General features: G+C 48.3%; 1 protein-coding gene across 1 annotated transcript in view; it reads right to left on the bottom strand.

Moving 5' to 3' along the window:
• Positions 1-23,768, bottom strand: part of mau2 (MAU2 sister chromatid cohesion factor) — a 75,892-nt gene that overhangs the window by 12,388 nt on the left and 39,736 nt on the right. Inside the window, exons 10-17 of the mRNA XM_086004404.1 lie at positions 21,106-21,209; positions 19,094-19,171; positions 16,630-16,695; positions 14,657-14,740; positions 12,823-12,872; positions 9,922-9,999; positions 2,522-2,633; positions 928-1,018 (exon numbers count right to left, since the gene is read on the bottom strand). Of these exons, the coding sequence (XP_085860530.1) occupies positions 928-1,018; positions 2,522-2,633; positions 9,922-9,999; positions 12,823-12,872; positions 14,657-14,740; positions 16,630-16,695; positions 19,094-19,171; positions 21,106-21,209 (663 nt within the window). The remainder of the gene's footprint in view (positions 1-927; positions 1,019-2,521; positions 2,634-9,921; positions 10,000-12,822; positions 12,873-14,656; positions 14,741-16,629; positions 16,696-19,093; positions 19,172-21,105; positions 21,210-23,768) is intronic.

The following is a 23,768-nucleotide window of genomic DNA, read 5'->3' as shown; positions in this document are numbered from 1 at the left end:
ACGACATCGCAAACCACCACGTGGAATTGGACAGCAAGCGCTGCAGCAACACCTCGCTCCGCAACCAATACACCACGGCGGCCCTCGCCACCGATAAACAGGGTGAGCGCAGACCGCTGAGAAGGAGGGTCTCGGCTGGGGCGCAACAACTGGTCAGTCAGGGCATTCTGACGCCAGAGTCCAGCTGGCGGATGAATTTTATCATATACCTCTCCCCCCCCCCGAAGTGCTCCAAGCCTGCTCCTGATGGCTACCCAGTGAGTTCTGGCAAATGGGCATCAGGTGAGACAAGATCTGTCCCGGTTGTGATGCTCTACATGGTCGAATAGCCTCAGCTTACATGTGAAGAATGGCTTCTTGGACAAGGTGTAGGAGGAGCATCTGATGCTGTGGAACTTTACCCCAGCCAGGAGTGAATGTCATATGTCATCGGGGGCGGGGGAACAACAACAACAAAAATATAAGCAAGGCTTGCTTCCCCGTGCAGCCAAAGAGGCAAATTCCACACGAAATCCCATGACGTCTACTAGTGTGAGAAAGATGTCACTTCTGTCCAATTTTAACACTCTAAGGTGCTGGTACACCCGCAGAAACCAAGTTAAGCACAGGCAGCAGGAAGGGAACAAAACCTGATAAGAATTCAGCCACCAACTCCGCACTCTGTCGTAACATATTCACACTTGCTCTTGATTCAGCCCATCAGTTGACCGTATCCCGCCTCGTGCCACGTGTCCTCTATCCTCAAGATACGACCAATGTTCCCCCCTAAGATGCGCAATCGGGAGGTCCCGCGCAGGCCGCTCACAAGCTGTTGCCGCTGGAAGCGGCCGCGCAGCAGATTTAAAGGGACCGTGCACGCAAGAAGAAAATTAGGGAGGGGAACACTGGATACGACACCACCCACTAGCTGACCGCTCCCCCACTTACCCCGTAGCAACGCCGAGGACCACAGCTGGACAGACATGTCTGGGATCTTGCTGGCCAGCTGCATGGCTGGTACCACCATGTTGTTACTCTCCTGCAGAACAGAACCACAAGAAAGAAAGTTTGTAAAACTCGATACAAGTTTATCACTACGATCCCTTTTAACATTGTTAGTTTGACAAATCTGTCACTGCTGTAATATTATAGATTATGGCATAACCAGGCGTGGGAATCTCTCTGCCCCAGTAGAACAGACATATACAACATATAGGAGCTTTTGAAGTATAGAAAGAACTTGCATTTATACAGCACCTTTCACGACCTCAGGACGTCCCAAAGTGCTTTACAGCCAATGAAGTATTTTTGAAGTGTAGTCACCGTTGTAATGTAGGAAACGTGGCAGCCCAATTGCGCACAGCAAGCTCCCACAAACAGCAATGTGATAATAACCAGATCATCTGTTTCAGTGATGTTGGTTGAGGGATAAATATTGGCCCAGGACACCCGGGAGAACTCCCCTGCTCTTCTTTAAAATAGTGGCCATGGGGTCGTTTACCTCCACCTGAGAGAGCAGACGGGGCCTCGGTTTAACGTCTCATCCGAAAGATGGCACCTCAGACAGTGCAGCACTCCCTCAGTACTGCACCGGGAGTGTCGGCCTAGATCTCGTGCCCAAGTCCCTGCAGTGGGACTTTAATCCACAACCTTCTGATTCAGAGGCGAGAGAGTGTTACCCACTGAGCCACGGATGACACCTTAGTAGAGCAGGGGGAGCAGAGGGGTGCACGACATGGAGGTAGAAGATGGGTGTGAGGGACTTTGTGCAAGAGAGGACTCAGGCCGTGGAGTCCTGGGTCCACTTTCACCATAAATAGCATCCACTGAATCTGTGCTCTGTAGGTACAAAGACAGAATTTAACTGGACCCAGGTGGCTGAGAGAGCAGATGCACTACCCCGCAAAGTGCAGAGCCGTGCATAGCAGGAAGGTTCCCGCTTGGGCAGAGAATGTTGATTTAAGCTGGTGTAATGCGAAACTGGAGAGATTGAAGTTGTACTGCGACCGTCACTTCCTCAGCCAGTCCCCTCACCCACTTCAATACCGAATAAACGTTCAAATTCTGCAACACAACAACTCACCGCCTTAAACATTCACTCCCTCCACCACCGGCGCACCGTTGCAACAGTGTACACCATCTACAAGATGCACTGCAGCAACTCGCCAAGGCTTCTTCGACAACACCTCCCAAACCCGCGACCTCTGCCGCCTAGAAGGACAAAGGCAGCAGGCGCATGGGAACACCACCACCTCCAAGTCCCCCTCCAGGTTACACACACCATCCTGACTTGGAAATATATCGGCCGATCCTTCATTGTCGCTGGGTCAAAATCCTGGAACTCCCTCCCCAACAGCACTGTGGGAGTACCTTCATCACACGGACTGCAGCGGTTCAAGGCGGCGGCTCACCACCACCTTCGAGGGGCAACAAATGCTGGCCTTGCCAGCGACGCCCACATCCCATGAACAAATAATTTTAAAAAAACAATGAGCACCCGACAGCTCTTCACGGCGTTTCTCGGCAGGAGGACTCCACTCACTCTGTGGTTTCCTAGGGCGTAGAATATGTGACCCAGTAACACCAAGGAACAGGCTGTTAACCGATTCAAATCCTCCGCGTTCGACATTTTCAGAGTCTCCCGTAGAAATCGTCTGGAAAGCAAAGAACACTTAAATCAGTCATCTTTTGGGGAAGTGGTCTGTTATGGCAAAAATTGCAGGGACCGGTTGTACTTTCTCAAAGGCCAAGTCTCTGTGAGAGCACCATACTGTGAACATGGGCATCTCTCTGCCCCTCCGACTCTAAAGCTGCCTTAAGAACATAAGACCTAGGAGCAGGAGTCGGCCATTCGGCCCCTCGAGTCTGCTCCGCCATTTAATGAGATCATGGCTGATCATCCAAATTCAGTACCCTGTCCCTGCCTTCTCCCCATATCCCTTGATCCCTTTAGCCTTAAGAAATATATCTAACTCCTTCTTGAATATATTTAATGAATTGGCCTCAACTGCCTTCTGTGCTAGAGAATTCCACAGGTTCACCACTCTCTGGGTGAAGAAATTCCTCCTCATCTCAGTCCTAAATGGCTTACCCCTTATCCTTAGGCTGTGACCCCTGGATCGATCTCTTATACTCAACGACTGAGCATCCACAGCCCTCTGGGGTAGAGAATTCCAAAGATTCACCACCCTCCGAGTGAAGAAATCTTTCCTCATCTCAATCCTAAATGGCCAACCCCTTATCTAGAGTCTGTGCCCCCCTAGTTCTAGACTCTCCAGCTAGGGAAAACAGCTTCTCAGCACCTACCCTGTCAAGCCCTCTAAGAATTTTAAGAATTTCCCTCCTCTCGCTCCCCTGATCCTGCACTTACTCGCTCCACTGCACTCATTGCTGGCCTGCTTCAGACGTGCGCATCTGGGTCTTTTTAATACAAAACTGCGGTACCTGGACAGCAAGTTGTGCTACAGGCAGTGACGGAAAATTTGAGACCTTTCTACAGGTTGCCACGCTGCAATGAATCACTTGCATTAATCACTGTACCTCGACTTGTGCATTAGAGACACACAAATACTTGCTATCAAACTGAACTGGCACGTTTTTCTTTGTGTTTCAACACTAATAATTGCCCATGGAGTTTCACATGGTGGGTTGAGGAATAAAAGGTTGTTTTTAAGGTAGTGATGCAGCTGGGCGAGCCAGACCCAATCCACACATCCACCTAGTTACAGAGCCACTCATTGAAACATATATAAATCTCATTGAAACGTATAAAATTATTACAGGGCTTGACAAGGTAGATGCTGGCAGGATGTTTCCCCTGGCTGGAGAGTCTAGAACTAGGGGGGGGGGGGCGCACACAGTCTCAGAATAAGGGGTCGGCCATTTAGGACTGAGATGAGAAGAAATGTCTTCACTCAGAGGGTGGTGAATCTTTGGCATTCTCTACCCCAGAGGGCTGTGGAGGCTCAGTCGTTGAGTATATTCAAGGCTGAGATCGATAGATTTTTGGATTCTAGGGGAATCAAGGGATGAGGGAATCGGGCGGGAAAGCGGAGTTGAGGTCAAAGATCAGCCATGATCGTACTGAATGGCGGAGCAGGCTCGAGGGGCCGAAGGCCTGGCCGACTCCTGCTCCTAATTCTTATGTTTTAGTAGCTAAAGCCTGTAACTGGAGTTGAGGGACAGATCAGCCATGAAACCGGCGGATTCAGCGAGGCGAGGTCAGAGAGCTTGGACCTGTGGGAGAGCAGCAGCGCGACAGGCGGCACTTAAAACCGGCGGATTCAGCGAGGCGAGGTCAGAGAGCTTGGACCTGTGGGAGAGCAGCAGCGCGACCGGCGGCACTTAAAACTGGCGGATTCAGCGAGGCGAGGTCAGAGAGCTTGGACCTGTGGTAGAGCAGCAGCGCGACCGGCGGCTCTTAAAACCGGCGGATTCAGCGAGGCATACCAAATCAACAGCAGAGGAGAGAGGTAAAAAGTAATCAGAGTGTGACGTCACCAGGGAGCAGGTAAGTGATTGGTTGGTGAGTATTTCTCTTTTTTAAACTTAAACTCTGTAGTTTATAGTTACTAGGGTCTTTTCTGGTGTAGCAGGGACTGTTGGTAGACTATACAAGCGCCTTAGAGATATTTTTAATTGGTGATAGTAAATTAATTTAAATTAAGTAAAGGGAAGGTCATGCCACGTGAGCCCAGCCCCGTGATATGCTCCTCTTGCTCTATGTGGGAATTCAGGGACACTGCCGGTGCCCCTGATGACCACGTGTGCCAGAGATGCATCCATCTGCAGCTACTAGCAAACCGCATTGAGGCGCTGGAGCTGCGGGTGGATGGGTTGTTGAGCATTCACGATGCTGAGAGGTTCGTGGATAACACGTTTAGTGAGTTGGTCACACCGCAGGGAAGGGCTGCACAGGAAGATAGGAAATGGGTGACCACCAGGAGGAGCAATAGAAGCAGGCAGGTAGTGCAGGAGACCCCTGTGACCATTCCCCTCTCAAACAGGTATGCCGCTTTGGATATTGTTGAGGGGGATGACTCACCAGGGGAAGGCAGCAGCAGCCAACTTCCTGGCACTGGGGGTGCTCCTGCTGCCCAGGAAGGGGGGAAAAAGAGTGGGAGAGCAATAGTGGTAGGGGATTCTATAGTAAGGGGAACAGATAGGCGTTTCTGTGGCCGTAGACGTGAATCCAGGATGGTTTGTTGCCTCCCTGGTGCCAGGGTCAAGGATATCACCGAGCGGCTGCAGGGCATTCTGGAGGGGGAGGGTGAACAGCCAGAGGTCGTGGTCCACATTGGTACCAACGACATAGGTAAAAAGAGGGATGAGGTCCTGCAGCAAGAATTTAGGGAGCTAGGTGAAGGATTAAAGAGCAGGACCTCAAAGGTTGTAATCTCTGGATTACTCCCGGTGCCACGTGCTAGTGAGTATAGGAATGGGAAGATAGAACAGATGAATGCGTGGCTAAAGTGATGGTGCAGGAGGGAGGGCTTTAGTTTCCTGGATCACTGGGTCTGCTTCTGGGAAAGGTGGGACTTGTACAAGTCAGACGGTTTACACCTGAACCAGAGGGGAACCAATATCCTTGCGGGGAGGTTTGCTAGCACTGCTGGGGGGGTTTAAACTAACTTGGCAGGGGGATGGGGTACAGAGTGGAGCTATAGCAGAGGGTGATTTACAGCCAAATACAGAGAAAAAAACAAGGCAGAGCAAATATGCGAAGGCAAAAGGGAATATGGCAGGGCTGGAAGGCATTTATTTTAATGCAAGGAGTCTTGCAAATAAGGTGGACGAACTGAAGTTGTTGTTGTTGAACACATGGGAGTACGATATTGTTGCTATCACGGAGACATGGTTGAGGGAGGGTCAGGACTGGCAGCTCAATATTCCGGGGTATAGAATCTTCAGGCGAGACAGAGGGGGGTGTAAAAGGGGAGGGGGGTGTTGCAATATTAATTAAGGAGTCAATTACTGCTGTAAGGAGGGATGATATATTAGCAGGTTCCTCTAATGAGGCCATATGGGTAGAACTTAAAAACAAAAAGGGGGCAAGCACTTTGCTGGGAGTGTACTATAGGCCCCCAAACAGTCAGGGGGAGATAGAGGAACAGATATGTAGGCAAATCTCAGAAAAGTGCGAAAATAATAGGGTAATAATAGTGGGGGATTTCAACTTCCCCAATATAAATTGGGATAGTCAGAGTGTGAAAGGCTTAGAGGGTGCAGAATTCTTAAAGTGCATCCAGGAGAGCTTTTTGAGCCAACATGTAGAAAGTCCTACAAGAGAGGGGGCGATACTGGACCTAATTCTGGGGAATGTAGCCGGGCAAGTGGTGGAAGTGTCAGTAGGAGAGCATTTTGGCGATAGTGACCATAATTCGGTGAGATTTAAGGTGGTCATGGAAAAAGACAAAGACGGCCCGGAAATAAGGGTTCTAAATTGGGGGAAGGCCGATTTTAATATGATAAGGCAGGATCTGGCCAAAGTGGACTGGGAGCAGCTACTTATAGGAAAATCCACATCAAGACAGTGGGAGACTTTCAGAAGGGAAATAGAGAGAGTACAACGCCAACATGTTCCTGTAAAGGTCAAGGGTGGGACCAACAAGCAAAGGGAACCTTGGATGACAAGGGATATACAAAAATGCATTAGAAATAAAAGGGGGGCTTTTGGCAGTTACAAAAGACTAAAGACGGAAGAAGCCCTAGAGGAGTATAAAAAGTGCAGGGGCATACTTAAAAAAGAAATTAGGAGGGCGAGGAGGGGCCATGAAATAACACTGGCGAGCAAAATAAAGGAAAATCCTAAGATGTTTTATAAGTATATTAAGGGCAAGAGGATAACCAGGGAAAGGGTAGGGCCCATTAGGGACCAAAGTGGCAATCTGTGTGTAGAGCCAGATGATGTAGGTGGGGTTTTAAATGAATTTTTTGCATCTGTGTTCACTATGGAGAGAGGCGATGCAGACATAGAAATCGGGCAAGGGGACTGTGACATACTTGAACATATTAGCATCGAGAGGGAGGAGGTGCTAGCGGTTTTAGCAGGCCAAAAAGTGGATAAATCCCCAGGCCCGGACGAGATGTATCCCAGGCTGCTGTGGGAGGCAAAGGAGGAGATTGCAGGGGCTCTGACACAAATTTTCAGAACCTCTCTGGCCACAGGGGATGTACCAGAGGACTGTAGAACAGCTAATGTAGTACCATTATACAAGAAGGGTAGCAGGGATAAACCAGGGAATTACAGGCCAGTGAGCCTAACATCTGTGGTGGGGAAATTATTGGAAAAAATTCTGAGGGACAAAATTAGTCTCCACTTGGAGAGGCAAGGATTAATCGGGGATAGTCAGCATGGCTTTGTCAAGGGTAAATCATGTCTGACAAATCTGATTGAATTTTGAGAGGGGGTGACTAGGGGGGTGGATGAGGGAAATGCTGTGGATGTGGTTTACATGGACTTCAGTAAAGCTTTTGACAAAGTCCCGCATAGGAGACTGGTCAAGAAGGTAAGAGCCCATGGGATCCAGGGTGCCTTGGCGCGTTGGATCCTAAACTGGCTGAGTGGCAGGAGGCAGAGGGTGATGGTCGAAGGATGCTTTTGTGACTGGAAGCCTGTGTCCAGTGGGGTACCTCAGGGATCGGTGCTGGGTCCCTTGTTGTTTGTGATCTACATAAATGATTTGGATGAGAATGTAAAAGGTATGATCAGTAAGTTCGCAGATGACACGAAAATTGGTGGGGTGGTAAATTGTGAGGAGGAAAGCCTCAGGCTACAGGACGATATAAACGGGTTGGTCAGATGGGCGGAAAAGTGGCAAATGGAATTTAACCCTGAAAAGTGCAAGGTGATGCATTTTGGACGGACAAATAAGGCAAGGGAATACACAATGAGTGGTAGGACCCTAGGAAGTACAGAGGGTCAGAGGGACCTTGGTGTACATGTACATAGATCTCTGAAGGCAGCGGAACAGGTAGATAAGGTGGTTAAAAAGGCATATGGGATACTTGCCTTCATTAGCCGAGGCATAGAATATAAGAGCAGGGAGGTTATGATGGAGCTGTACAAAACGCTGGTGAGGCCACAGCTGGAGTACTGTGTGCAGTTCTGGTCGCCTCACTATAGGAAGGATGTGATTGCTTTGGAGAGGGTGCAGAGAAGATTCACCAGGATGTTACCTGGGATGGAGCGCCTCAGCTATGAAGAAAGACTAAACAGGCTGGGGTTGTTTTCCTTGGAGCAAAGAAGGCTGAGGGGGGACCTGATTGAGGTGTACAAAATGATGAGGGGCATAGATAGGGTAGATAAAGAGGAACTTTTCCCCTTAGTAGGGGGGTCAATAACAAGGGGGCATAGATTCAGGGTAAGGGGCAGGAGATTTAGAGGGGATTTGAGGAGGAACTTTTTCACCCAGAGGGTGGTTGGAATCTGGAACTCACTGCCTGAAAGGGTGGTAGAGGCAGGAACCCTCACAACATTCAAGAAGCATTTGGATGAGCACTTGAAATGCCATTGCATACAAGGCTATGGACCAAATGCTGGAAAATGGGATTAGACAGGACAGGGGTGGACGGGCGGCGTGGACACGATGGGCCGAAGGGCCTCTTTCTGTGCTGTAAAACTCTATGACTCTAACTGAATGGCTCAAGGGGCTGAATGGCTTCCCCCTGGTGATGTGACAAAATTTAATGGGAAATGTTGACACAAAAGCATTACAACAGCAAGTGCACGCTCTACCCAAGATTTTTAATAGTATATGATATATAATATATGGCAACAATAAAGTAACATTCACATTAATATAGTGTTTTTAATCACAATTAATTAATTTTTCAGTTCAATGAATTGTTAGGTAAGCAAATACCTAGCGTATCTGAACTTCGGTTAGCTTTCCTTTCCCTAGTTTTACACTTCCCTCCTGCTGTGCCAATGGTTAAATGCTAAGAGGAGTGCGCTGCCACGCCACACAGACCGGGTGTGTTGCAGGTCTGATCACTGGCCTGTCTTTACTCAGGCGATCAGGAGGAAGTGGCCTCAGTCAGCGCTCCAGGGTTAGAGAGTGGGCCGGTGGGACGATCTCCGCTCAGCCACTCCTGTAGACAGTGCACATTGTTGTCGTCGATTTTAAAATTCTCATCCTTGTTTTCAAATCCCTCCATGGCTTCGCCCCCTCCCTACCCCTAACCTCCTCCAGTCCTACAACCCTCCGAGATCTCTGCGCTTTTCCAATTCTGGCCTCTTGTGTATCCCTGATTTCAACCACTCCACCATTGGCGGCCGTGCCTTCAGCTGCCTGGGCCCTAAGCTCTGGAATTCCCTCCCCGAACCTCTCCGCCCCTCTCTCTTCCTTTAAGACGCTCCTTAAAACCTACCTCTGTGACCAAACTTTTGGTCACCTGCCCTAATATCCTTGTGGCTTGTTGTCAAATTCTGTCTGATAATCGCTCCTGTGACGTGCCTGGGGATGTTTTACTACGTTAAAGGCGCTATATAAATACAGGTTGTTGTTGTTGAGAGGGGGCCAGGCTTGGGTCTGCGTTGGTGCCGGCTTCACAGCCAAATAGCCAGCCGGGCCTACTCCCCGGGCTCATGTGTGGCCACTGCGGGCGTAGGTAGCAGAGGATGGCTAGAGACCGTGGAACCAAACTCCAGCAATTCGGGAGAGAGAACTGGAATAATTAGGTATTCACAAACTTTTAAAAGCCGCTTTAAAAAAAAAGCATCAATGAGTGCAAGACCTTGACGCTACATATTTACTGCGCTAACAGGTTTGTTCCCATTAAGGAAGCAGGTAGAAGTCAGACACTGCACTGCTTCCAGGAATCAAGAGTGAAAAGCATTTCTGTGGGAACAATGGAAGCTGCCTCTCCATTCACGGAAATATTCCCCCCACCAGCCAAAGCAGCCAGGCTGCCGCCGCGGAAAGCCAAACACTCACTCACTTTGCTTCATTGTACCTTCCCTGAAAGAAGGACAGGAGGCCCCGGATGTAGAACGCAGCTGCCCGGAGACAGTGAGAACTGGAAGACAGAAGTGAGACACAGGACGTTACTTCAGAAACAACCACCGCGTGACGAGCGGGAAAATAAAAAGCAATCAAAAAAATATTCTCTGTCCCCACCCCCACACACACGAGGAATGTTTTAAACACATCGCGATTCAAGAAGCACATCTTCTGATTACCAAGCGTGCTGTTGAATTACATTCACAAAACACACTACTTGAGTCATTGTTTAATTGATGCTGGCGTCGCCATGGAGACAATGGCAGCCCCGCTGCGGTGCCAGACCACAGGAAGTCGTGTGCACCAGTCAGCAGGAGTTTGTGGGGCGAGCTCTGGTACGCAGCCCAAGGACTGTCAACCGCCAGGTGCCAGCTGGCTCGCTTTCGGTTGCTCTGCACACACACGCCACGCCAATTGGAACAGTGAGCGCTGTCAATTGGTAAGGGAAGGGTGCAATTGAGCCACATAGGCCAGTATCCAGTGGCCTGGAAAGTGTGTACGGACACAGTGAGGATCGGGTACCACTCTGATGCCCTCCTACAGTCAGGAGGAAGTTAGCTGACACTCGCTGCCTAACCTCTCCCGATGAAGAACAGCCACTTGGGTGAGGTACTGCAGGCTGTGTGGAACCGTACGCCAACAAGAGCGAACCCCTTCAGCACAGGAGGGGGACAGAGAAAATAGCACAACACAGATTGCGTCGCAAGCGGAAGGTGGCTCAACAGTCTGCAGGCTCTGGGCTTTTATATTCCTAGAATACCATTCATTTTTTTTCTACAGCCTTATTAACCTGATGCGTTGCCTTTAATGTCCCATAAACGTGTGCGCCCCCAAATCCCTCCGCTCTTCCCACAGCACCGAGTATAATAACTGCTGCGTTTTTTTTTAAACCACAGTCCATCACCTCATAATTACCAGCACTGAATTCCATCTCTACATTTCAGACCATTCCCCCATCTTATCACTACACCTTTGCCACTTGCTTTGATTTTCTAAAGAATTAACTATACTGTACCTCCTATTTTGTTATCTACAGATTCTAACACCAGTCCCTCTAGCCCGATATCCAAATCATTGACGCACAGTGTGGACAGAAGTGGCCCCAGAACTGAAGCCTGTGGGACTCCATTACCCACTGAGTGCTGCACTGTCAGAGGTGCCGTCTTTCGGATGAGACATTAAACCGAGGCCCTGCCTGCTCTCTCAGGTGGATGTAAAAGATCCCATGGCACTATTTCGAAGAAGAGCAGGGGGAGTTCTCTCCGGTGTCCTGGGGCCAATATTTATCCCTCAAACAACATTAAAAACAGATTATCCAGTCATTATCACATTGCTGTTTGTGGGAGCTTGCTGTGCGCAAATTGTCTGCCGCGTTTCCTACATTACAACAGTGACTATGTTTCAAATACAGGAAACTTTGTGCTATCCGGCACCGACGGGACCGAGCTGTTGCCGTCCCCTCAAAACTGCCGGACACACCGGCGTTAATGTTGAAGCATACGGAGCTTTTCATCTCCGTATCTGACAACAAACACTGTTGCTTAGCAACAGCTTCTAAACAGTCAGCCCGTACCTTGGAAGCGTCTCTGTAGCTTAGCAACATCTTCAGAGAGACTTTCTAGAGCCTGACTGTTGGGAAAAAAAAAAAGCCACGAGAAAAAAAAACCTAACAAAACAGCTCCTGATTTTTGCCGGTGGCTCAAACTTGCTGGACACTTAGCCTCCGGATAACACAAAGTTTCCTGTAGTACTTCATTGGCTGTAAAGCACTTTGGGATGCCCAGTGGTTGTGAAAGGAGCTATATAAAAGCAAGTCTTTCTTTCCAACCAATGTTCACTCCAAGCTGTGCGTACGCGCGGCCGCGCTGCAATCGGGAAGGTAATGCGCAGGCCGCTCACAGGCTGTTCCCTGCAAGATACTGCACGCGCTCGGCCACGCAGCAAATTTAAAGGTACCGCGCGCAAAAAAAAAATTGAGGGAACGTTGCTTCCAACCACTCTGGGGAAAACTGCCATTCACTCCTACTCTCACCAATCTTTAATCCAGTTTTCTGTCTTCCCCCTAATTCACCAGAACAATACCAGGGGTTAAAGGGATAAATTATGAGGACAGGTTGCATAAAATTGCATTATATTCTCTTGAATATAGAAGATTGAAGGGTGATCTAATCGAGGTGTTTAAAATAATAAAAGGGATTTGATAGAGTAGATGCAGAGTAACTATTTTCCTCTAGTGGGGGAGTCCAGAACAAAGGGGGCATAATCTTAAGATTAGAGCTAGGCCGTTCAGGAGTGAAAATCAGAAAGGATTTTTTTACACAGGGTAGTGGAATTCTGGAACTCTTTTTCCTTCCCTCCCCCCCCCCCCCCCCCCCCACCCACCCAAAAAAAGGCTGTGGATGCTGGGGGCCAATTGGAGCTTCCAAGAATGAGATCGATAATTTTGTCTTGGGCAAGGGTATGGATTATGGAGCAAAGGCGGGTAAGATGGAGTTGAGGTACAGATTAGCCATGATTGAACTGAATGGCGCAACAGGCTCAAGGTGTTGAATGGCCTCCTCCTGTTCCTATAATCCATAGCCCTTAATCTTCTCCAGTAATTTCTCATGTCGGCATTTACAGCACGGGGTTAGATGCAAAGTAAAGTTCGCTCTGCACTGTCCCATCAAGCACTCCCAGGTCAAATACAGCAGTCAAATGCAGAGTAAAGCTCCCTCTGTATTGCCGCAACTCCAACCTCAGGACAGCACCCTCGACTGCACCAAATGCGCCTTCCCTCTTATAATAGATTCACATGCACTTGTACAACAGAACCAGGAGCAACTGATGTTTCCCTTACCTGACGGGGAAGTTGTGATCTGGGTTTATTCTTTCCAGTAGATTGTATAACTATAATGAATAGGAAAACTTGTGAGCAGAATAATTACCCTGAAGTACAGCAACAATACAATGCTTCTCGTCCAACCCTGTGAAAGGAAATGCACTTGGGGAGATATTTTGGGAAGTTAAGTACCAAATAATCCAACTATGCAGGGAGAGGCGCAAACACACATTATGTAGAAGGATCACGAGCAGATTGCCAGAACTGTGGCATAAGGCAGACTTGTATTTATAGAGTGTCCCATCAGATCTCTCAGAAAAGTCTCAGAACATCTGCACATACAATCACTGCTGCAGGGCAGGGACTTGCGTGAAGCTAACACCTCAACCATCTGCAGAAACAGTGATACGCAAATAACCAGGAGATAAATGACCTGATTAATTAGTTTCTGTATTGAACTTATTAGCATGCTATTTCTGCTACTATATACTGAAAAATAACACTTTTCCTTTTGGTTAATTGCCACTGTCTATTGAAAGTTAGGAAAGGTGGTCTCCAGAAATGTATCAATATTGGAGGGGTGGGGGTGTTTCCAGAAATGTATCAATATTGGAGGGCAGGGTTCCCTGACATGTATCAATATTGGAGGGCGGGGTTCCCTGAAATAGATCAATATTGGAGGATGGGGTTCCCTGAAATGTATCAATATCAGAGGGCGGGGTTCCCTGAACTGTATCACTACTGGAGGGCGGGGTTCCCTGAACAGTATCACTACTGGAGGGCTGGGTTCCCTGAAATGTATCACTACTGGAGGGCTGGGTTCCCTGAAATGTATCAAATATTGGAGGGCGGGGTTCCCTGACATGTATCAATATTGGAGGGCGGGGTTCCCTGAAATAGATCAATATTGGAGGATGGGGTTCCCTGAAATGTATCAATATCAGAGGGCGGGGTTCCCTGAACTGTATCAATATTGGAGGGCGGTGTTCCCTGAACTGTATCACTACTGGAGGGCGGGGTTCCCTGAACAGTATCACTACTGGAGGGCTGGGTTCCTTGAAATGTATCACTACTGGAGGGCTGGGTTCCCTGAAATGTATCAATATTGGAGGGCGGGGTTCCCTGAACTGTATCAATATCGGAGGGCGGGGTTCCCTGAACTGTATCAATGTTGGAGGGCGGGGTTCCCTGAAATGTATCAATATTGGAGGGCGGGGTTCCCTGAAATGTATCAATATTGGAGGGCAAGGTTCCCTGAAATGTATCCCCGGACGTGTGACACTATTGGCAGTGGAAACCTGGAGAGTGTGTTGGCAGAAGGGTCCCCAAAACCACGTCAATATTTGGGGGGTGGGGCGCTCCCTGGAAGCATGTCATCATTTGCAGGCTATCCCCCACACACAGAAATGTTTGAAAAGTATTGGCTACAAGAAGGAAAGCGATAATTTCCAGTGCAATCCCAGCTCATTATTTTGGATCATTCCAACCCCATTAATCCACGTACTCGTGGATGGCTGGCTCCACTCTCTCAGTTGGTAAGGATATCGCCATGATGGGTTCATCCAATTTAAAATGCTTTGTGAAGACAAATAGGTTCATCTCCCAATAGACTCGCTCGGATCTCCTCCCCCCCACACCCTCCCCTAAAGCCCTGCGCTATGGTAAATGTTAAGTCCCAGAACCAAGCAGCCAGGTTCGTAACATGTATTTGGGTTTGAGCTGAAACTGACTCAGTCAGCCTTGCTGTGTCATCCTGGGGTTCTGCTGCAGGAGATACCATCTCAGGTTAGAAATCTTAAAACAGGGGCACGACGTGAGCTCATGTTAAAGGGATGCGCAGCGACCCTCTTACCTCCTGGTGTCTGTTGCCCTCCCTAATGTAGACACTGGCCAGGTTTGTGACTATGAACGCCCACAACTCCTGATGTGTAGTCAGCTGAAACAATGAGAGTGCAGGTTTAAAAGAACTTGAATTTATATAGCGAGTTATCAGGTACGCAGCATGTCTCAAACTGCTTCACATCCGATGAATTACTCTTTGAAGCACAGTCACCTCTGTTTTGTAGGCAATTGCAGTCAATTTAAGGTCCTACGAGCAGTATTCGGAATGGATAAGCCAACCATTTTCCTCATCTGTATCTATCTTGTGGCTGCTGCTCGTCGCGACTCAACTCCACTCCTATTAGTGGAGTTAACGCTATGCATGCTAGATACTGCCAGGCAAAAAGGGAGGACTGAAACTGCAAACACTAAAGAAGCTTTCAGTCTGGCGGTCAAAGTCACAAGCCTATCTTTAAACCAACTGCACGCGCGGGAAGTCCCGCACATGCGGCTTTATCCGTTGGGACTGAATCTGTCCGGAGAATAAGTGGGAACTGGGTCGTGTTGGAAAGTGGTTTTGTAATATTAATGGGGTACTGCTGCAATCTGAACACCTACCCAGTGCCTCCCCTTAGGGTTGAGGGCAGATTGGTTTATTTTAAGTAAGGGTCGATAATTCTACTGCTGGTTGACGGTCACTATGATTTTGCCCCTAAATGGAAACTCTTAAAAGATCTGCAACGTCATAAGGTAACAAGAAAATTACATTCAGCTCATTCAACCCCAAACCCATGATGCCACCATTCCCCAGTGAATCAGTAATACAATTTACCAGCTCTTTCAGATCACTCCAATTTCAGAGGGGTCTCTCGTACACTTCACAATGTAAAGTGCCCAAAGTTGCTTTGTACCAAAGACAGGAATGACCCTTTTTAATTAAAAAAAAAAATTAGTCTAGAGATCGGATGTTGGGTCTCCCATCTCATTTCGCCATCGGTTACAGCCTTCAAAATGGAACACAAAATGGAGGAACGACACAGGAAAGTCACTTTGGCATCGTAACCCCGATACTCAAGTCCCTATAACATAGCAGGTATGGTTTGGGTTCAAGGAGCCTGCTTTCTCAGCGGAGTTTCTGAAAACTTCTAAATGAAAACTAGACACGAAAAGTGCTTTTAAAAACAATAGTAGAAGTCAACTGAGTGTTACGATGATTAATGATAAAGTTTACAATTAAATTTTAATAATTCGCAAAGCATGCATCAGAGCAGTGAATTTGTTGCGCCCTGTTGCAAATGTGAAGTCTTAGCAAGGGGTGTGGGTCGGAAAAAGGGGTGTGGGTCGGAAAAAGGGGCGCAGCATTACAGCGCCAGATTCACGAGCAAGTACTTACTGCTAGTGGAATCCCGTGAATTTCCCCCATAGCATTTATATAGCGCCTTTCACCACCTCAGGATGACCCAAAGCACTTTACAACCAATGAAGCACTTTTGTTGAAGGTTAGTCTGTTGTAATGTGGGAAATGCGGCAGCCAATTTGCGCACAGCAAGCTCCCACAAACAACAATGCGACAACGACCAGATAATCTGTTTTTATTGATGTTGATGATTGAGGAATAAATATTGACCAGGACACCGGGGAGAACTCCCCTGCCCTTCTTCGAAATAGTGGCCATGGAATCTTTTACGTCCGCCTGAGAGAGCAGACGGGGCCTCAGTTTAAAGTCTCATCCGAAAGACGGCACCTCCGACAGTGCAGCACTCCCTCAGCACTGCACTGGGAGTGTCGGTCTGGATTTTGTGCTGAAGTCTCTGGAGTGAGGACTTGAACCCACGACCTTCGGACTCAGGCGAGAGTGCTACCCACTGAGCCACAGCTGACACCAGAGTTTCAGCTAAGATCCTACCACCTGACCCCGCCTCCATCAGCCCGTGTCCAGATCGGTGACTGTGCCACAAGGTGACGACCGTTAATTTGCTAAAGAAATTATACAGAAACGCCTACCCGAAGTGCTGTTGTGAACTGTGCCTCTGCGTTGTCCATGCAGTTTACGGAGATGCAATACAGACCCTGCGGGAGGAGAACGAATAGTTAACGTAGCGAATCACAGCAGGAATTTTGTTAGCAGACATGTTTAACCTGCATAAACTCCTGCACGAGTCAGATCTTCCCGGTGAAGTGGGGGGGGGGGGGGGGAGAGAAAGAGACAATTTGGCAAAAGACACTGCATAATAAACGAGGGCCTGGAATCTGCAGTGGGTAATGACAGCGAACTCTCAGCGTCTGCTGTTATTACCCCACTGAAACTGACCACAACTTCAGGATTTAGCGCACGCGCATTTAAACGCTGATGGGTGAGACTAGAACTAGGGGGCATAATCTTAGAATAAGGGGCTGCCCTTTCAAAACTGAGATGAGGAGAAACTTCTTCACTCAGAGGGTAGTAAATTTATGCTATTTGCTACCCCAGAGAGCTGTGGAAGCTGCAACATTAAATAAATTTAAAACAGAGATAGACATTTTCCTAGCAGACAAGGGAATTAGGGGTTACGGGGAGAGGGCAGGGAAGTGGACGTGAGTCTAGATTCTGATCAGCCATGATCCTATTGAATGGCGGAGCAGGCCCGAGGGGCCGTATGACCTACTCCTGCTCCTACTTCTTATGTTCTTAAACCTAAAGTTGCGGTCAGCCATTCACTGCTCCAACACTGGCTGCGCTGTGCAGCGCCCCCCCCCCCACAACCCAACCAATAGCCAGCAATCAAATCAGTGAAACTGACAAAAACGTGGGCTTTTCTGCGGTCATATCGCTGTTAAATACCCCATTAAATGTTCAGCCTTGTTGGAATAGCGTATTGACTGTTAAACAAATATTCCGGCGCTGAATAACTAATTTTTATATTTGTGGAGTGTCAAATTTCTCCATCATGATAAAAATTACAACTGTTTTAAAACATTAAAAAATTATCTTTTTTTAAAAATATGTTCATCATATTTCAGTTTCTACCATAGTGAAAGTCCCAATCTTTATTTCACTCCTTAACATTTTTAAAAAGTCCAGATAAAAGCAGCTTCTCATTTCCTGGTTCGCTGTCTGAGAATTCTGCAATGTGATTGGCTGCTTAGACAGCTTGTTGACATCACAGCAACTCTTCGCTGGGAATCCCCACGAGAGTGCTGCAATCAACTGAACGTGGAAAAAGGCAAACTTCTCGCCACAGAGATCTCTGTGGGCAGCTTTCTCGGGGCCAGCGGCGAGTGCCTTTGCTTCGCCGCTGACCACAAATTACGGGCCAATAATTCAAAGATCCCAGGGGTAACAATGTTAGGAAACAGCAACACATAATTCAATTGCTACTGAATGCCTCCCCATGACAACAGGAATAGATAAAGAGCTGCCTTTTAATCTATGAACATGCAAATTCCGTCAGAGAGGGAGCACCTTGCTCTGTTCGCTGGGCGGTGTAACTGGATGCATCTGGAGGTAATGAGGGCAGAGGTCATGAAAAGCCGTGCTCGGTGGTTCCGGGGTACACCAACACTTGGTTGACGGTGGGGGGGGGGGGGGGGGGGGCCAAAATGTACTGAAGTTCCAGCAAAGACCTTCTGCGGCCTCACGCATTCTCTAACAGATCAGACCAGGCCCCCCGCAACCCTCTTGTGGGTAATGGTGCGTGTCTGAGCGTTTCTTGCTGAGTCACCTTGTGATGACACCGCCCCGGAGAATGTTGCAGAGGCAGGTCGAAGTTTAACACCAGCAAACTGCGCGATCACGCTGGATATTTTCTTCTTCCTGTCATTCCCTGCTACCAGACGGACTTGGTTAAGCAGTCAGCTGAGAGTTGGCAAAACTCACCAACAGCCTGCCTTTGGACAGCGAATGGAGATTGGGATTTAAATTCCGACCACCTAAAAAGCAGCAGAGCATTCCGCCTGCCAGCGCACGGACCTGCTCACCGAGCCAGTAGTGTTACTCCACACCCAGCTGACCAAGGCAACATACAATGGAGTCGCTCAAACCAGAAGATCCCGGGTTTCGCTCCGGAATTGGCCAATTTCAAGTGGGACGTGACTAATGTTCCCAGTAAGCTGCGCTCCGGGGATCCTGCGCAGCGGCTTATCAATGCAAAAATCACGCACGTGCGGTATTTTGAAGGGGCTGCGCAGGGAACACTGAACGTGACAATCAGTCCATGGGCTAGAGAGAGGAAAGTCAACCAAGGGGTGCTGCTCCTGATTGCAATCTGGTGATTCCCACCTGGAAAGTGGGTGTGTGGGGGCGTTGGGTACAGGATGAGCTGTGATGCCCAACATGGTCGCGAAGCCTGCCAGCACTTAACGTATACCTGTGAAGCGATTCCCCCAGCTCAAGTAGTGCCGGGGAAGGGGGAAAGGGGTCAGAGGAAAGGAGAAACTGCTATATAAAAGCGTATCGAATAGCCAACTATTGCGCTGTTTCATTACTCACCAGTAACGTGTGGAGCTGGGCAGCGTGGTTAGAAAACAACCTGGGAGACTGCTGACACAGCTGACAGACCTGAGAAATCTGACAAGATAAAGAACAGAAGTGAAATAAACCACTCGGATGAATCTAAATCCAGGTATACCACTAAAATGGACTGAATATCAGCCGCTTGGGTTGTTACAGGGCATCTGCAACACAGAAACAGGCCATTCGGCCCAACTGCTCCGTGCTGGAATTTACGCTCCACACGAGCCTCCTCCCATCTCTCTTCATCTCACCCTATCAGCATATCCTTCTACAGGAAACTCTCTGGTATCCGGCACCGACGTGTTGCCGGTTGATCAAAAATTCCGGATGACGGAGAGGGTTATCTACCGAGGCTATTTTTAACAAAGAAACATTTTTTTAAATCAAGAAATGTGCAGTATACAGTAATTGGGTACTCACCTACAGAATGTTGTGTTAAATGGATGGTGGAAGATGCTTGATTAAGTACAGTACTGCCAGTTGAGGGTAATGCAATGCAATGACTGCCAGCAGCGTGGGAGACACGCAGTACCCCTGTAAAATGGCGGATCGGAAGAGACTCCCGGCAGTGCGGGAGAGTCAGACTCCTGTTACAGGGGTATTGAGGTGTTCCGACTTCCAACAGCGCCAAGAAGCCGAGTACTGGCAGTTTGGAGAACTACCCCCACTGACTAACTCGGCCACCGCGGGAGACTCAGACTCGACAACATTGCCGGTTACTGAGGTGTTGTTTTCAGAGTGAGAATTTTGCCGGTTAATAGAGAATTCTGGATATTTAGGTGCCGTTTAAACGAGAGTTTCCTGTATTCCTTTCTCCCTCACGTACTTACCTAGCTTCCCCTTAAATGCATCTGTGCTATTCGCCTCGACCACTCCCTGTGGGAGCGAGTTCCACATTCTCACCACTCTCTGGGTAAAGAAGTTTCTCCTGAATTCCCTATTGGATTGATTAGTGACTATCTTATATTTATAGCCCCTACTTATAGATTCCCCCACAAGTGGAAAGATCTTCTCTATGTCTAATCCAATGAACCTCTTCATAATCTTAAAGACCTCGATCAGGTCACCCCTCAGCCTTCTCTTTTCTAGAGAAAAGAGCCTCAGCCGGTTCAGTCTTTCTATTCAAACTGGTTGCTGAGGTTATGTGGCTCAGGAAGATTCTAAAGTTGAGGGGGGAGAAAAAGGGGAAATTTAAAGAATGTGGTCGAAGAAACAAGGGATTGGGTGAATAAAAATGAAGCACGGAAGAGACAAAGGCGTGATCTTCACACAGCCAAAACTAAGGTGCACCTGTCAAATAGTCCATGGATTTGCCAAGCAGACTGAACTCATTCATGCAAGACCGTTACATGGCCTCTTGCACATCCCCGATTTTCATCACTCCACCATTGGCGGCCGTGCCTTCAGCTGCCGAGGCCCTAAGCTCTGGAGTTCCCTCTCCGCCTCTCTCTCCTCCTTTAAGATGCTCTGTAAAACCTACCTCTTTGACCAAGCCTTTAATCAGCTGTCCTTATATCTCATGCGTCAAAATTGTGTTTTATAATGCTCCTGTGAAGCGCATTGGGACATTTTACTACATTAAAGGCGCTATATAAATGCAAGTTGACATGAATCTTGTCATTCATGAAAGAAAGACTTATGAAATAATACTGAGCGGCCTGCGGGTGGCGCTGTCCAGGGAGAGTATAAATACTCGGGCACGGACCCAGCTTGCGCAGGACATTCGTAACAGGAACTAGTGAAGGACACAACTAGACCTCCATGTTGTAAAACAGTTGATTAAAGCTTTGTTTAACGCTTAGACCAAGTGCCTAGTAGTTTTCTTACGTCACAAGTTGTTGTTGTAAGAGCCAACAGATGACAGCGCTTCATCCAATCAGACTGGGTAGGATGTGAACTCAACGTCCAGGCTGTGCCGAACCCACCGAGAACTACCTGTATTTGAAGTACATCCTGACATAGCCCCGGCTGTGGCTCAGTATACAAACCTCTTGCAGAGCTGTGGCTTTGTGGCCTGTTACGAGTCGACACATGATGATATGCTCCAGTAACATGACTTGAAATGAGGAGAGGATTGGGCTGCAGTCCAGCACTGTTAAGGGTGCAAGAGAAAGAATCGTGATTTACATTATTAATGCGATACATCAAACCCAACTTATAATGTAAAGCTTTATAACCAAACCGTCGATTGAAGGATTTCAAGAAATCTGTAGAGAATTTACACTTAAACAGCAATCACAATTGGACACTTAGCTTTTAAGTAATGGCTCAGCTGGTAAAGATAACAGAGCCGCACAGGTCAGAAGGTTGTACCCCAGTGTTATACTGACAGACCTGTACCCCAGTGTTATACAGTGACAGACCTGTACCCACCAGTACTGTACCCCAGTGTTATACTGACAGACCTGTACCCACCAATACTGTACCCCAGTGTTATACTGACAGACCTGTACCCACCAGTACTGTACCCCAGTGTTGTACAGCGACAGACCTGTACCCACCAGTACTGTACCCGTGTTATACAGTGACAGACCTGTACCCCAGTGTTATACAGTGACAGACCTGTACCCACCAGTACTGTACCCCAGTGTTATACAGTGACAGACCTGTACCCACCAGTACTGTACCCCAGTGTTATACAGTGACAGACCTGTACCCACCAGTACTGTACCCCAGTGTTATAGTGACAGACCTGTACCCACCAGTACTGTACCCCAGTGTTATACAGTGACAGACCTGCACCCACCAGTACTGTACCCGTGTTATACAGTGATAGACCTGTACCCACCAGTACTGTACCCCAGTGTTATACAGTGACAGACCTGTACCCACCAGTACTGTACCCCAGTGTTATACAGTGACTGACCTGTACCCACCAGTACTGTACCCCAGTGTTATACAGTGACAGACCTGCACCCACCAGTACTGTACCCGTGTTATACAGTGGCAGACCTGTACCCACCAGTACTGTACCCCAGTGTTATACAGCGACAGACCTGTACCCACCAGTACTGTACGCCAGTGTTATACAGTGACAGACCTGTACCCACCAGTACTGTACGCCAGTGTTACACAGTGACAGACCTGTACCCACCAGTACTGTACCCCAGTGTTACAGTGACAGACCTGTACCCACCAATACTGTACCCGTGTTATACAGTGACAGACCTGTACCCACCAGTACTGTACCCCAGTGTTATACAGTGGCAGACCTGTACCCACCAGTACTGTACCCCAGTGTTATACAGTGGCAGACCTGTACCCGTGTTATACAGTGGCAGACCTGTACCCACCAGTACTGTACCCGTGTTATACAGTGGCAGACCTGCACCCACCAGTACTGTACCCCAGTGTTATAGTGGCAGACCTGTACCCACCAGTACTGTACCCCAATGTTATACAGTGGCAGACCTGTACCCACCAGTACTGTACCCCAGTGTTACAGTGACAGACCTGTACCCACCAGTACTGTACCCCAATGTTATACAGTGGCAGACCTGTACCCACCAGTACTGTACCCCAGTGTTACAATGACAGGCCTGTACCAATCAGTACTGTACCCCAATGTTATACAGCAACAGACCTGTACCCACCAGTACTTTACCCCAGTGTTAGTGACAGACCTGTACCAATCAGTACTGTACCCCAATGTTATACAGCGACAGACCTGTACCCACCAGTACTGTACCCCGGTGTTATAGTGACAGACCTGTCCCCATCAGCACTGTACCCCAATGTTATACAGCGACAGACCTGTACCCACCAGTACTGTACCCGTGTTATACAGTGACAGACCTGTACCCACCAGTACAGTACCCGTGTTATACGGTGAGAGACCTGTACCCACCAGTACTGTAGCCCAGTGTTATACAGCGACAGACCTGTATCCACCAGTACTGTACCCTAGTGTTATACAGTGACAGACCTGTACCCACTAGTACTGTACCCATGTTATACAGTGACAGACCTGTACCCACCAGTACTGTACCCGTTATACAGTGACAGACCTGTACCCACCAGTACTGTACCCCAGTGTTACAGTGGCAGACCTGTACCCACCAGTACTGTACCCCAGTGTTATACAGTGACAGACCTGTACCCACCAGTACTGTACCCCAGTGTTATACAGTGACAGACCTGTACCCACCAGTACTGTACCCCAGTGTTATACAGCGACAGACCTGTACCCACCAGTACTGTACGCCAGTGTTATACAGTGACAGACCTGTACCCACCAGTACTGTACGCCAGTGTTATACAGTGACAGACCTGTACCCACCAGTACTGTACCCCAGTGTTACAGTGACAGACCTGTACCCACCAATACTGTACCCCAGTGTTATACAGTGACAGACCTGTACCCACCAGTACTGTACCCCAGTGTTATACAGTGGCAGACCTGTACCCACCAGTACTGTACCCCAGTGTTATACAGTGGCAGACCTGTACCCCAGTGTTATACAGTGGCAGACCTGTACCCACCAGTACTGTACCCCAGTGTTATACAGTGACAGACCTGTACCCACCAGTACTGTACCCAGTGTTATACAGTGACAGACCTGTACCCACCAGTACTGTACCCCAGTGTTATACAGTGACAGACCTGTACCCACCAGTACTGTACCCCAGTGTTATACAGTGGCAGACCTGT

This window comes from Somniosus microcephalus, chromosome 13 (genome assembly GCF_052327205.1).
Source record: "Somniosus microcephalus isolate GS21.2 chromosome 13, FLI_Smic_1.0, whole genome shotgun sequence".
NCBI lineage: Eukaryota > Metazoa > Chordata > Chondrichthyes > Squaliformes > Somniosidae > Somniosus > Somniosus microcephalus.
The sequence above is the reverse complement of the archived record's forward strand: the minus strand, read 5'-3'. Positions and strand labels throughout refer to the sequence as shown.